Here is a 15,205-nt window from a genome sequence, read left to right as displayed (position 1 = left end):
ATAACAATCGCATAAATACATACACTAACACTAACTGCTGGACGATCTACGAGCGTCTTGATACTAAACACAAGTTCGATTCATTCAAAATGTCATTTCAGCTATAAATATAGTTTGAGTAGAGAGCAAGGTATCACATTCTGTGTTATTTATGTTTTACACAGGATCCCAACTCTTTTAAAATCACAGGTGAAGTGTGTGCAGTGTTCATATGACGCACAGGCTGGTCTGGAGTATTTATTCAAAAATGTATATTACAATGTTTTTACACATTTTCCCTTTGAAATGCATTCACACCCACTGACCATAAACCAAGGACAATCATATGGTCTTGGCCTGGATGCATTTTATCATGATGAACATAGTAAGTTTACAGCTGCAGTTGACCTGACCAGACATCCTCTGTCATAAACTAATTTCCTTGATACATACAAACCCGACTGTATTTTATACAGCTGCCCTCAACATTATCAAACAAATATGTGTTACACTCCTAACAGGGTCTTTGTTTCATAGCATCTATCCATACATAAAAGCTAAAGTAAAGTCAAGTGCTTTTCATACAAAAATAGATAGTCACTGCTACAATTTATCTACATTTCCTGCTCATTGTTTTAAATTTGAATGTTGTATTTCTTGTGGTTAAAGTTGCAAAAACACTACACATATCTTTCAGTGTTAGCTCTATGGTCTTTAAACAGTATTAAAAATGTAGGAGCATTATTCACAGACAAATCAACACAATGTTTGTAACTCTAATGATTACAGAACTTTTATGTTCATGAAGATCATGAGCATGCTTGGTATGTTCTTTTCTCCCCAAAAGATGTCAAATCTCGAAGAGCAGAATATCTTCAGCTTCAGCCTATTCAACGTTATTCACAGGCACAAATGTCTGCTGTGTGCCAGAGGTTTGACAGACTGTTTGCTTTATGTTTTTACGGACGCTTGGTGAAGGACTGCAGGGTGGGGTTATCTGGGCTTCTGTGTCCTGGCTGTATAAGTTGTGTAAAGGAAGCTGTTCTTGCTTGCATGTGTGACTCTGCGCCTGGCTGAAGGCCTCAGGTGTGTGGTGAATGTATGCTTGACTCAGAGCCAAGCTGAGGATCTCTGTCTTTTCCTTGTAGAAGCGCAGCTCTATGCCTCGACGCCGGGCCAACACCACCTCCCTCTGTGCCACCTGCAGCTCCTCCCCGAGTCGCCCCGGTGTCCTCTGCTCCCGTCCGAGCCAGTCCAGAGCCAAACTGCTGCGCATGTACTCATCAAGTCCTCGCTTAGAGTAATAGGCAATCACACTCTGAGGGGGAGGAAAGAAAATAAGCTATCACTGTTATGTAGCAGCAGAGATACTGATGCTTTATTAAAGTCGGCTGAAAACAGCTATGAGAAACTGTACGTCCTCAGCATGGCCTGTACCTGTCGAGAGCACTGCCGTTCCCTCAGAGCCTTCAGTGTCCCGTTCCAGTGCAACAACTGAAAAATCGTCATCATCTCCTGCAGAGGGATGGAGAAAGGGAGAAAGTGGCTCAAAATGAGAGAGAGAGAGAAAGTCTTGCACAACCACATAAGTAATGACCTGAATAACAAACCCAAACATGCAGCTCTGTGTACGTAGATCTGACAGAGATAACATATTATATGTTTATTTCTTGAACCCACACCTAAACTGTGGATGATTGGTTTGAAAAGATACTGTAAATCTTTATGCACCAGGTAAGTTTCACCCTGATTTATAAAACCCCGTCTGGCTGAACAGCTGCCATGTGTTAAGAGCTGGTGACATTAGTGTTAAACACAGAGACCCTATAGATTGAACTGAAATTGACCTAATGAGACACAGATGGAAAATATGACACGTAACTTGTCCGGGGTTGAAGTCCACATTGTACCTGCTGGCCTGTTTACTCCGTTTCCAACTGTGCATCTTCTCTATCCCACTTGTTTATGATTCTGGCTGACTACCAAATTATCCAACACCTCCTGCATTGACTGAATGTATAAATTTTATGGAGCACTGACAGCTGCATACCATATGGTTGATGCTGTGTGTGCAGAGATTTGGCTCTATGTGTGTGAATGTATGTCAGTGCCTGTACATGTGTGCACACAAGGAGGTGTGTGTAGTACTTGGAAGTGCTTCATCTCTATGAGCCATGATTTAGCAGGAATGATAATGAACCCATTTCCTCCTGCTAACAGCCTTCTGTCTGCAGACATATGCTTATTTATACAAAGGTAAAAATATTAGGTGTTTCATACCACGACTCCCTACCTGTGCCAAACTGAGAGTGAGATGGAGTGGGAATTAGTAGGCAAAAGCAGACTTGGGGTGTAATGATAACAATGGGGGGTGGAATTACCACCCACTGGGTGTGATTCTTGTTATGTTTGGCTTAATAATTGCTAATTATGTAAAATGGTAATGCTTTAAAATGGGGTCCAATTATAAATACACTATTTAAGATCTCCTTAGTGCAATGTAGCACTTCAAAAAGCCTAAATCCTTTGAAGTGAATAGATTGTTCACACAATTACCGAAAGGCCCCACATGATTTATGAGCACAGTCAGAAGAAAAACTGCATTTTCCAAACAGGCTTTGACATCATGTTTTACCTGAAACTCCAGCATCGTCCTTCCTATGTAGGAGTGGAGTAGCAACCTGTAGGTTCCTATACTGGTGCTTGAATCACATGCGTCTTCTACTGAGACCTTCACAGAGACAAGGGTGCAGGTCAACATTCATGTTGAGACTAAACTCTCTCTCTCTGTGTTATTTCCACAGTCTGCCTTGTAACAAGGTGTAATACTGTGTGTTTGCACCGGCTCACACTCACAGCACTGTCTGTGGCTGCCTGCTGCAGACTCTGAGTGATGAACTGAGGGTTGATGCGTCGACACGGCAGCTCGTTCACAATTGAGTTCATCAGAGCCACACGAGCTGCATCCCTCCGAGCCTCTGCCTGAGTGTCACACACCTGAGGATGGCGTGACGATTAAAGCGAAGGATTAAAATGTCAACGAAGAGTGCAAAAAGAGCGAGAAAGGATGTAAAACTTTGTCACAAACAGAAATTTCAGTGTGTGCTGTTATGTGCGAGCCTCGGCTGGCTGACTTGAGTCCTGTCTGTAAATGGGCGCTCCCTCTTAGTTCCGTTTTGATGATTTTACACTTCAATACAGCTAATCATGGGATCAGAACTAGAATCACCAATGAGATTAGGACATTAGAGGCATTCACAGATAACCAATCACATGCCTTCTCTGAGCTGGGGGCCGCTGTTTGGGTCACAATGAGCCCATTGAGAGGCATTGTAAGATTTAAAGAGAACAACATCACTTTAAAACAACCTTAAAAGTGTGTGTGACTGAGTTTAGCCCCACTGAATGGCTTTTAGAGATTGCTTGTTAACACCTACCTCTGACTGTGAAAGCACAAAAACTTGATTCTGGGGACTGTTCTACTTAATAATGTAGTTGAAATCTGTTTAGCTGCTGCAGCAAAACAAGGGGAAGCAAATGCAAATTCAAAAGTATTATTACTGTGTATATCTGCTAGATATTTATATCGAATAACAAACTGTAAGCTGATGATGTGCTTTTATTACACTCACAACTGATGTTTCAGTTTCCTGTGCACTCAAAACATGATGGTGATATTTCCAACTTTACATGATAACTGGTGTGTGGATGTGTTAGATTAACTACCAAGTGCAGAAATCCTCTCAGACAGCACTGATGATGATAGACACACCTTATAGTTGCCAAAGCAGCTTCCTCCAGGCAGGGTGACATAGCAGACATATGGGGGCCCAGGGGATGGTGCAGACTCGTACAGCAGCAAGCTCTCCGTCTGGACGGCTGTGTCACCAGCAGAACCATCGGATTCACTGGAGGAGCCGTTTGATTGACTGGCCTGCCTCTGCTCCCAAAAGTTGTGAAGCATGGCCACTACATTCACTGCACACATAATATGGGCACATGTCAAAATGAAGACTGGCAGTATTGAAAGCATAAAGTACATGAACACAACAGAAAGCAAACAAGTGGAGTGTAAATGCATTTCATTAGTACTTTTAGTATGTAAAACATTTTTCGAACATTTCTTCTGCATTATCGTCAGAACTGAAAGGTTTGGTTTAGTCTGACTGGGAAAACCTGTAAAATATGTACAAATGCCAACTGAAATATACAAGCCAGACATCTGTAAATCAGCATTCCCAGACAGTGTTTATTTGAGTAGAATCAGGAGCTGTAAGGACCTGCCCGTAACTTACACAAGTCAGCATTTTGTAGCCTTTTGAGCTTTTTCTGACCCTTAAATAGTTGTAAACGTTTCCTGTGTCCTTCACTGTGTGCTAAACAATTCACTGCAGTGCAATCTGTGGCAGCAGGGATAACTTCACTGACACTTGTTGAAGGCATAAGACAGGTATATAAAGACAACAAATTGCTTGCCTGTTTTATGTGCAGGTTAGTGGTAAACACAGATTTGATCCTGACATGTGAAACAAAGATGTGTGTATTTCCTGCTGAAACCAACATTACGTTCCTCTGTTACTCACAGTCTTTGGGGCTGGTGTCGGTCTCACTCTGTGACAGGTATGACATGATGCTCTCCTCCACTTTCACTTTGCTCATCCTCATCCAGCGTTTGCTTCCACAGCTGCCTCAAACAAATTCAGTCCACTTTTCTCATCAAAATGGTCCATCAAAACGGCATGCATGACCCTAGAAATGAGCAACTGCCACCGTCATTGCAGCTCAGGATGGGAACATAAGGAATAAACTCAGAATGTGAAAGCCCCTCTTAAACTCCCTTTCTCCCCTCCTCCTCCTTCTCTCCTGTGTGAACATCTCACCAGGGTTTCTCTTTTGAAGCCGACCACCTTTGTCACTCTCGCTGCCAATTAGCTCAGAGGGCCCCTCACTCTTTCTACACATGCACACACACAGAGGTGCAGGGCTGGAATGCCGAGCCCCTCCCCTCAGGCTTTGCAGCTGGCTAATCCCTGAAAAGAGTCAGACAGTTAAAGACCTGCACCGAGTTGGCAAGTTGAACCACAGGCAGCACAGTGCACCATCATCACGGAGGAACAGGAAAAACATGAATTGTTCTGTGAAAAGTCTGACACTTGTACTCATATAGTGAGTACAACATATAGTGCCTAAAATGAGTGGGGGTGGGATACTTTTGACTTCACACACTATTTTGAGGCCACGGAGCCCAGGGTCTGAGCTCCATTCACCCTCTTCGATATGAATGGCCATTGTTCAAGTCTGAATTCACCCGCTCTCTGAAAGCCTCTTACACATAAATGAACCAAAAGTCTGAGAAAGAAGTGGTCTCTTAGCTCCCAAGTCCTTCGCTCCCTCATCTTTTACATGTCGCGTCTCAGTCTGTATTCAGCCACGTCTGTGTAACAGAGAGACGGGGTCTACGTGTCTGTTTCCTGCACCTCATGCTGAATGTACTGCTGTGTCCTGGAGCATGTGTGTTCACACATGCTTGTGTCAGTCTCTTCCTTTGTGATTGGTTGCTGGGAGGGTGGAGGTAGTGATCTATTCAGATTTACATAACAGTCTGAGACCTTTGAACCTCAGTAGTTTAGCATAAAAAGAAGCTCTTCATGAACTTGCATTCTGCTTGAATTTTGAGTCCATGTCCACATAAGTGTGCCAGCAGTAAACTCAGACCAAGAATGACCTTGAGAGCCCAATAATAAGCAAGAGTTACTTCATGGGTTTCTGTTTTCTTTGGAGCCATTGTGGAGGTTCATATGAGAGTATTCATTAACTTGACTAGCAAACATACTCAGCACATATTCAGACAGAAAAAAAATGCCATTTTTTTTCAATTCTTTTGAATAAACTAAGAAAAACGCACCTCATGAGCGATGTTTAGAAGGTTTAATTATCAATCATACAGCTTCATTATAATAAGCAGTCGCTATTTACATTAGACTTTATGTTGAACATAATGACTACAGTTCAAATAGATATGAGAAGTTTCATCATTCTTCTCTCATGTGTTTTCCATGACAGTATGGAAATGATCAGTTGTTGCAGAGATACTCTTTCGCTGAGTTTTTCCATCAGCTATCGTGTTTTCAGCTCTCCAGACAAAGGAGCAGGACACGTGCAGCATGCGCGTTAACCAGACAAAAGGCATGTTAACATGAACCCTGTCCATCTGTCACTGCAGTCCCATTTATCCCCAGAAGGAGGCAGTCTCCAGACTAGACTTGATGTTATTTTGGTTCTCTCTCCTGGACTTGGTCACTAAGTTGGCCTCTCCCTTCTGTAGACGTCTCCTCTGTGCTGCCTTCTGCTGTTTGGTGAGCTGCCTCCGCACCTTCTGACGGACTACCTCCTGTAGGACACACAAAAACAACGACAGCAGGTTACTACAGACAAATCTACACACTGTCTGTCTCTGCAAGGTACACACAGCAGCACGCAGACATGTTGTGTCTGCTACATGTCAAACGCCACATTCTTTGACAAACTGAACACCATGTTAAAACTCTGCAGCGCCACCTAAAGGCTTTTCCAGTTTTTGCTCAAAACTGTGCTCAGCTTGGTACAGCCCTGATTCCAACAGTTGGGACGTTGTACAGAACATAAATAAAAACAGAAAGCAATCACTTGCAAAATGAATAAATTCAGAATAAGCATATATTTACAAAAAATGATGGAGATGATGAGGTAAAACATTTAATATGTTGTCTTTGTACTGTTTTCAGCTGAGTGTCAAAAAGGACTGGCTAATTATCACATGCTGCTGTATCTGTTTTACACGGCAGATCTGCACAATGTCTTGAAAGTGATCACCTCAATGTGTTTTGTATAATACAGTGCAGACAGCTGCAGTGTCTGTGTTTTACTTACTGGTGGTATGGTAGAGCAGCTCCCGATGCTGCCCATTGTGGCCTCACTGTCTGTTCTCGTCCTCCTGTGTTCTGCAATGTGTAGAAGACTGTCTGAGTCTCTGCAGGAGAAAACACACAGAAAACATCAACTGCTGTTGTGGCACCGACGTTCACTGTTCTGGTGTAATTTGTACGTATTTAGCAACTCTGCTTAATCTGACACTAATTATACTACATTTTAGTCAAATGTCTTAAGTCATTTTAAAGTTACCACGTGTTCCTATTAATAGCTATCATTGTTTACTGTGTTCATATGACAGCAACAGGTCAAGTCTTAAAATTTAGCATCATCTCATCAAATGTAATGATTATGTTAACTTTCCATTGTGTTTACCTGAAAGGTTTGAACTCTTTATTGGAGGCAGAAAGGTCTGCTAGCTCTGGACACTCATCCTCTGCCTCATTCAACTCTTCCTCTAAGTCCTTCTCTGTCTCTTCATCACTTCTAGCAGTAGCTGCTCTCTCAGTCTCTTTTTCTTCTTCTGCTTTTTCCCTCTCATTGTCCTCATCTTGTTCTTCCACATTTGTGTCACTGACTTTCAGACCTTCCAGTTCCAACATCGCATGCTTATATTCCTCCATGTCCACGCTCTGTTCTTGTTTTTCTACTTCATCATCTGTTTCCTCTTCATCGTCCCCCTCCTCTTCATCATCTTCTTCTTCTCCAGGTCCAGCTGGGTGTAGCAATGCATCATCTCTCTGCAGATCTTTAGTGAAGCCGCTAGCTGAGATTTCAACATCTAAAGAATAAGAACGCCTGCAGGAACAAACAGTGACAGAAGATCATGTAAGAAATCCTTTTCAGCACATTTTTAAATAAATCTAGAGAATGAAGAAAATTAACAATTAAAAATGTAGATTTCCTAAATGTTGGGACACAAGTAAATAAAATCAAGCTACTGAATTTCATGACACAATTTTCATTGAATTTAAAGAGAAGACATAAATGAACAGTTACCTGATGTCTTTGAAGGTTGGGAAAAGCTCGCTCTCGTAATTGAATCGTTTTGCAAAGAAATCTCTGATACATTTGACATCTCTGTCAAAATACCTATAGATAAGATTTGGAAAAGCGAACACTTAGTCATTGTACAATTAATTTCATTCGTTTATTTATTTTCAGATTTAAAAATGAGACACCAACCATTCAGCGTTGGGATGTGACGTGGACACCATCTGAGGGAAGTCAATCATAGTTATGTGGTCCTGGTCGTCCAACATAAGGTTGAACTCGTTAAAGTCTCCATGAATCAAGCCGTGATTGGCCAGTTTCACTATGAGCTCCATGAACTCACTGTACAGGGCTGATGGATCCTGCAGCTCGTGTACCTGACACCTGAAACAGGGACAATACAAGCAAAGTATGTAAAAAACAAAGAGTAGGAGGAGTGTACTGTTACTAGTGTAATATATACAGCATGACAGAAAAATGGCTTGTTTACATACAGAGGATATCCATTGATGAGCTCCATCACAACAGCATGTCTGTTATAATCCACAGGTTTGGGAACGGGAAAACCCCGATCATACAATGCCTGAAACATGAGAAGATCACTCAAACGATGCACCACACAAACAGATTCCTAGTGCATAAATTATGAATTGCTGGTGACATTTTCTTTCTACTCCACACAGCATACTCTCTGTGATTTGTTCCATTACCTTCATGTAGGCAAACTCCTTCATGGCAGAAAGACGAGAGAGGTACAGCCAGGACATGTTCTTCCTGTGTTTGTGGTAATCTCTCTTGTTCTTCAGGTTCCTGAAGGAAGTGCGACCCAATCTGTGAAGCTTCAGAGCATACTGCTCCCCTTCTGGACTCGCCACAATATATATATCTATAGGAGGGAAACACAAAGAAGTATTTCTATGAACGTGAGCACAAGATTCTTTCTGAGCTTGACAAAACCTGACAGAGAACAGATGTCATTTATATTAAGACCTAGGGAATCATTACACACTTGGGTGCTGCTGAGTTTAACTACTGTCTTTTCAAATAGCTCAGATTAATACATTTCTCAGTATTGCAATTAAAAATAATACTGAAATGATGATTTCATGATATTTCCATTTCCATTTAAAGAGGTAGGCCTACTATTTAGAAATTGTAGTGTCTTTCTGGGACGACTTTAAGTTTGAATATTCAACACTTGAATGTGCTTGTGTGAACCATATTATGTTACATATTGTACATACCATGCAGGCCAAATGAGGAGCATATGCAGACAGAGCATGTATGCAATGCATGTGCTTTTTCATTTTTACCTGACTCTTTACCAACACCCATCTGGTTGCCAACTGAAATGATCACTTCCCTGGAGCACATGGTCTTCAGAGCTAAGTAGTCATATCCTCCGTAGTTCAACCTGTAGCCCTGCACAGCTGAAACCAACATACACACGACGCATTAGAAATATAACCTACATGTACCACCAGAACTAAAGGTCCAAATGCATTTCTGTGTTTTCTTACTCTTGGTGCGTTCATAGACCACAAGTTTGTGTTTGACGAGCTCTCTGAGGATCTTGTTGCAGCCGCCGTGTTTGAGGCTAGCGATAGAGGAGAGGAGACTCACTGGAACGATCTCATGGTTCTTCATCCCCATTTCAACCTGTGTGGAGTGAAGTCGACAGGAACAAACATATTCTGATCATTAGAGTGCTGAGACGCAATCCTGCTTGCAGTATAGGGTTTACAATTGCTAAGAAAGCTAAAAAAATGAATTGACATAAAGTGAGTACTGCTTGGTGAAACGACAGTTTAGGATTTCATAGTAATTTGATATTATTTTGAGATGTTACTGTTCTCTCACTGTGTTACAATGCAGCTCAACGTGGAAACGGTGTCTGGTGAAACACAAACGGGGGATGTCGCACTGAGAACTGTTACTTTGGAAGACATCTACTCGATTTGTCTAGCACAGACTACTGAACACTCATATAAGCTTCATCGTATTTTTGACATAAAACTTTGAACTGAACAAAGACTGAAATTTGTCCCCCATCACTGAAATCGCTTAAGAAACGATGCTGCAACGGTCCTATATCATCAAGCAACTGTTAAAAAGCTGCTAACACAATCAGTTGATGTAGCGAAACGCACTGTAACGTTAGCTTACGTTGGGTTATTTGCTATATTGACAGAGCGACCACAGCTAACGTTAGCCTGCCACAGGCTAAGTTAGCTACCCTTAAACTTACCGCTGTGAGGACACGGAAGTCATCTCGAGATAAATATCGTAACACCACGACGTTCAGCTTCCCCATGTTTCACCCACACACAGCTCGTATGTGTAGAATATTATTACGTTCACTTATAAAGCTCAGCTGTCCACATTTTTAATAAACACACGTGCTAGGCGGAAGTTCCGAAGAACCAGGGAAAACGTCACTTCCGTTTGAAGTCACGTTGCGGTACCAATACGTGGTACCAGCGCCGTTTCCTGGACAACAACGAACAAGATTTTATGTTATGAAATTGAGTGAGAAAAAGACGTGGCATTTGCATAAATTTACTACCACTTAGTGGTAAAGTGATAAAATTGAGAGTTTTCAATATAATTAACCTTTTCATAGACATTTTAACTGAACATACACAGCTGTAACTCATCACAATGGGCTCCAACACCTGGAGCTTTCATTAATGTTAGTTCCGTCTGTGCTTTACCTGCTATGACACATCTCTTGTGGAAATAGGTCTTACTACTATTATACTGTGTCCCAATTTCACTCTATAAACTAATTGCATAGCTTACTGTCTATGCTATACAAAATATACCAAATTTAAATTTTGTAGCCCACTAACAGGACCACAATATAACACAACATGGACACTGACAGATGCCAACAAAGGTACCTTTGGTATACCACTGCGGAGATATTTACTCTAATAATACATATTTTTTTGAGTTTGCCAATTTCCAAAATGTAGTTGTTTCAACAGCAACAATTTATTAATTATTTTTGCATCTGTTTGCTGTTAGGAAGGGACAATAATGTTATGCAATTGCTCTCAAAAAATCACATGTTTTCAGTTAACATGCTGACTTATGTGAGTATACTTAATTTTGTCACAACTTAAATTTGACACTATGGTCAAATATTAAAGCCCCTGCTCATCCTATTCATGTTGCGCCTGTTAGGGTGGGAAAATATACACCTTTTAAATTATAAGCAGCAGTGGGTCGATTCTGCTCTGCTCAGTTCTTGGTAGCCATCATAGTTAGATGCAAAGTGTTCAAAACTAGTGTGGCCTCTGTACACTGAATAATTAAACAAGCGTTACTGTGAATGATAAATGATAAGTATTCGTTATTGCCTTCAAGGGTTGTGCAGCATTTCTTTATTGTTACTGCTGAATAGGCCTTTTTCACAGACGACATACAACAAAGCAGGAGAAGCAGAGGTGTAAATAAACAATGAATGATGGCTTAATTTCAGGTCCTTGCTTGAGTTTCATGGTCCTGACGCTGTGAAAAAGGCTTATGCATGTAACTGAGTTGAGGTGCCTATACAGTAGAAATATCTGGGGATGCTGCGTGGATGTTTGAACATGTTCTTTATTGTTATTTATTGTGATTGTGTGGGTATTATTTTTTGATGGTTGGTTGATCTATTGACTTTTGTGTTGTTTTGTTGTTAATCATGGCAGATAGTGGTGCTGTGAGTCCAAAACAAGTTCCCTTCAGGGGCAATAAAGTATTCCATGTTGTAGCATAAAATGAAAGAAATATATCTAAAGTGATGCTACAGGAAACACTGCATCATCCTAGTGAAATCTGGAGGTCAGGTGTGTGTGTGTGTGTGTGTGTGTGTGTGTGTGTGTGTGTGTGTGTGTGTGTGAGAGAGAGAGAGAGCGAGAGAGAGAGAGAGAGAGAGAGAGAGAGAGAGAGAGAGGTGTTAAACAAAGATTTACTGGCAGGTTTCTGTTGCCATAGCAGCTGGATTCTGTGCATTCCACGGGCAGGTAGGTTGAGAGGGTGTGTGTATGTGTGTGTGTTTACTCAGGACTGGCCTGTGACAGACACCACTCTGTTCTGCTCCCAGCACACACACACTCACACACACACACGCACACCGCACACGAATAAAGTGAGCTCTCCACTTCCACAGGCTGTGTTGACTCAGTGGAATTCCTCCATTGGTTTATTTAACATTCTGCGGTTCAGCAAGTGCCTGCATCCAAAGAAAGGCTAGGCATGCTGTGTGTGTGTGTGTGTGTGTGTGTGTGTGTATTTAACTAGACGCACATGTGCACAAATAAAGCAGAGGTGTTTTACTGACCTTTACATGATATTACTGTAGAGCCTCAAATTGAATTGCCTCCTTTATTAGTAATTAACTTACTCCAAAACATCCTAAGTTTATTACCAAAGACAAATGGACAAGTGTGCAGAGAGCACGAGTGAGAACATGAGCTCTGTGTGAGTCACTCTGGGTCTGTAAGTGCTCTGCAGGTCCCATGAATGTTTGTTTCGAACACTTATTCACACTCTCCGCACTGCGTCATGGCTATTTTCTGTGTCCACGATCACTCAGTGCTCCTGCCTGTTAACTCGTGTCACTATGGTGTGCAGCATGCATTAACGCCCCAGCATGTGTGTGTTGTGTATTAAAATACACATCCGTACCCCTCTTTACACACACTCGTGGAACAAAATAACAGCGACACATCTAATACAACACCATCATCAGAAACTAGACTTCAAATTAGCACACAAATTGACCATGGAATTGAAGTAGCATGTTTCTCATATAGAATATACAAAAAAATAGTTAATAGCCTTCATAAGACATAGCCTTAATAAGACAGTATATATTACAGGGTTATTGCACTAGAATCTATCAGATTATACAGATTTTCACCCTACAGTATAGTCCAAATGATAAAAGCATTGTTGTTAATTTAATATTACAATTTTAAAACCAAAACAGAAGCGTTTGTTCCATTAATTAACTCCAGAAAATGTCTTTGCAGTTCTTACTTTAAAAGCTAGATGGCACTGTGACACAGATGGATCACTGTAGCTGCTAAAACGCTGTCTTTTGTCTCATATAGGCCTTTGTTGTCTCTGCTTTAAGTCAAGTATTGAAACTGAAAATCTGCCCTCTTACATGTGCACCTGGTCTTTTGTTTGAAATGAAGTGTCTTTGTGATTTTGGGCAGACAAAGTGTTTCTAACAGGCTCGGGTTGAGCGTAAGAGCAGTAACATCATTGGCCATACAGCATCAACTGAACCCCTGGACGTGTTATTTCACTGCGCTTCTCTGCTCCACATAGTTAAAAACACCTAGAAGTTATTCATCTGAAAAATAAAGCAACATGACATCTTTTATCTATCCAGCTGACCACCATGTACTGTCAGGCTTGTAAAAGTGTAGTATGGGAACAATGAGTTTACTGTATGTTACTTCATTATTCTGCAGATACTATCAGAGTTACTTTGCTTCTTAATAAGCTGCTTGCCATGAAAGTTCTGTGTGTTTTAACCGTACACATATTTTCTTGTTCACCTCGTTTTAATTTTCATCATTCCATGCTGAAGGCAAATGGGAACGCATGATAACAGTCTGCTTTAATTGGATACTAATATTACCAGACCAGCTCTGATTTTGATTAGATTATTATATCTTTCTGTAACTCGATTCCTCGCAGGAATTCTTTTGATATTCTGCTGCCACAATAGCAGGCTACTTTTATATGATGTTCTAATGTTTCCGAGACTGGGTGGGAATCTGTGGAGATGTAATTGATTCGGCTGGTGGGCTGAATGCTTTTCTTACTGATAAAACATGTGGTTTGCTCCAGCAGCTGCAGATTGAGAGTCTTGAGGCAGAATTTCTTGTTAAACAGCCTATGACAGACAGGCGCAGTCGTCTGTTTCACTGAGCCTGGACAGTTGCACACAAGCACAGACCAGAGTGACTTATGGTGTGTTAGTCCAGCTAGGCCGGGAGTATAGAGGGAGAGTGTGGACCCGCCTGTGTGCGGAATTATCTGGAACGTGGCGGAACGGCCATTCCTGCATGTGCGTGCACGTACTCTCACACACATACGCACGCTCACTAACACACAGTGAGATAGTGTCTTCTTTCCAGATGTGTGCGTGAGGGACCTTTTTGCCATGCTTCAACACAAAGCAGCTCTCTTTCCAGTCTTCTCACCATTCCATCTTTTTCTCCCTCATCTCTTTTTCTCTTCGGTCTCGTCTGCACAGAATTTCATACATCTGATTAAAATGTCCAGAGACAGACTCACCTTCACCTTGTGTGTTTATGTGAGCGCTCATGCATTGTTTAAAGTGCAATGACCCCGTCCACTTTCTGTGTATGCTGGGCTGAATATCCTCGCTGGACGTGTGGTAAATCGGGATCCTTTGATTAGAAATTAATGAGCCCCTCGTTAGTGTAAGATGAAAGCGAGAGCTGGATAGGTCAAAGTGATGAAAAGACCTTTGCAGCACTGACTGAAGTGAAGTGATCTCTTCATTTGATGTGCACATAGTGTATCAAAGCTCTCAGCCCTTCCCCCTTTTATTTCATTCACATGGAGACCGAAATATACAGTATGATGTGTTAATAATGCATGAAAGATTAAAAGTGGGTAGCATACCTGCCACCACCCAATTCTATACCCTCGAGCCCAACATCTATGCAACTATTTTACAAACATGTAACATCCCTCTAAAATGAATTTTATTTTTTACAAATTAGGCAACAGGGGAAACTCAACTAACCTCTAAAGAGCAGACGACAAGGTGATAGTCATGCTGTTGTTTACTTGTGTACATATTTGGACGTGTACTGTAATGCATGTTTGTCAAAAGATGGAGTAATATTTTCGAGGGCCAAGATATTTTTAACGGGTTGTTTGTGTCAACAACGTCTCCCGTGTTTGAGTTTCCTTCACTGTGTTGTTGCAGCGTGAATGTGGATACCATGGGAAACCTGCCCCCCTCAGCCCACAGAGGATGTCTGCTCCACAAACAGACAATTTTGAGGGTAATACACATAAACACCTAAGCACACACTCACCGTGTCAGGCTGTTAAATTGCTTTCTTGTTGTTTTCCAGCGTTAAGCTTCAGGGAGAGAATGCTAAATTGAGGCAGGAATTGGAGAAGCTTAGGTAAGTCTCCAACAACAAGCGTGGGCTTTGTTCCTAGGGTATCATCGCTGTGCCTTTAGCCAGCTGCTGTGTGTTTGGAAACATCAAATTTGATTAGATTAGAGCACAGGAGAGGAGATCTCCTTACGCTGCCTGTTCTGCTGCAAGTC

The 15,205-nt window shown here is 41.5% G+C and overlaps 2 protein-coding genes across 2 annotated transcripts; both read right to left on the bottom strand.

The window, feature by feature from the left end:
* Positions 1-224: 224 nt before the first annotated feature.
* lix1 (limb and CNS expressed 1) lies at positions 225-4,852 on the bottom strand. Its single transcript, XM_070964991.1, has 6 exons — positions 4,563-4,852; positions 3,752-3,957; positions 2,836-2,976; positions 2,615-2,710; positions 1,417-1,494; positions 225-1,297 (listed from the first exon to the last, which is right to left on the bottom strand). Exons 1-6 carry the CDS (start codon positions 4,642-4,644, stop codon positions 866-868), a joined length of 1,035 nt encoding a protein of 344 aa, XP_070821092.1. The 5' UTR covers positions 4,645-4,852; the 3' UTR covers positions 225-865.
* Positions 4,853-5,890: 1,038 nt separating this feature from the next.
* riok2 (RIO kinase 2 (yeast)) lies at positions 5,891-10,315 on the bottom strand. Its single transcript, XM_070964470.1, has 10 exons — positions 10,130-10,315; positions 9,402-9,540; positions 9,195-9,311; positions 8,592-8,767; positions 8,376-8,464; positions 8,074-8,265; positions 7,888-7,980; positions 7,264-7,686; positions 6,889-6,988; positions 5,891-6,370 (listed from the first exon to the last, which is right to left on the bottom strand). Exons 1-10 carry the CDS (start codon positions 10,193-10,195, stop codon positions 6,209-6,211), a joined length of 1,557 nt encoding a protein of 518 aa, XP_070820571.1. The 5' UTR covers positions 10,196-10,315; the 3' UTR covers positions 5,891-6,208.
* Positions 10,316-15,205: the final 4,890 nt, after the last annotated feature.

This window comes from Chaetodon trifascialis, chromosome 6, assembly GCF_039877785.1.
Source record: "Chaetodon trifascialis isolate fChaTrf1 chromosome 6, fChaTrf1.hap1, whole genome shotgun sequence".
Classification (NCBI taxonomy): domain Eukaryota; kingdom Metazoa; phylum Chordata; class Actinopteri; order Chaetodontiformes; family Chaetodontidae; genus Chaetodon; species Chaetodon trifascialis.
This window is presented reverse-complemented; position numbering and strand designations above follow the sequence as displayed.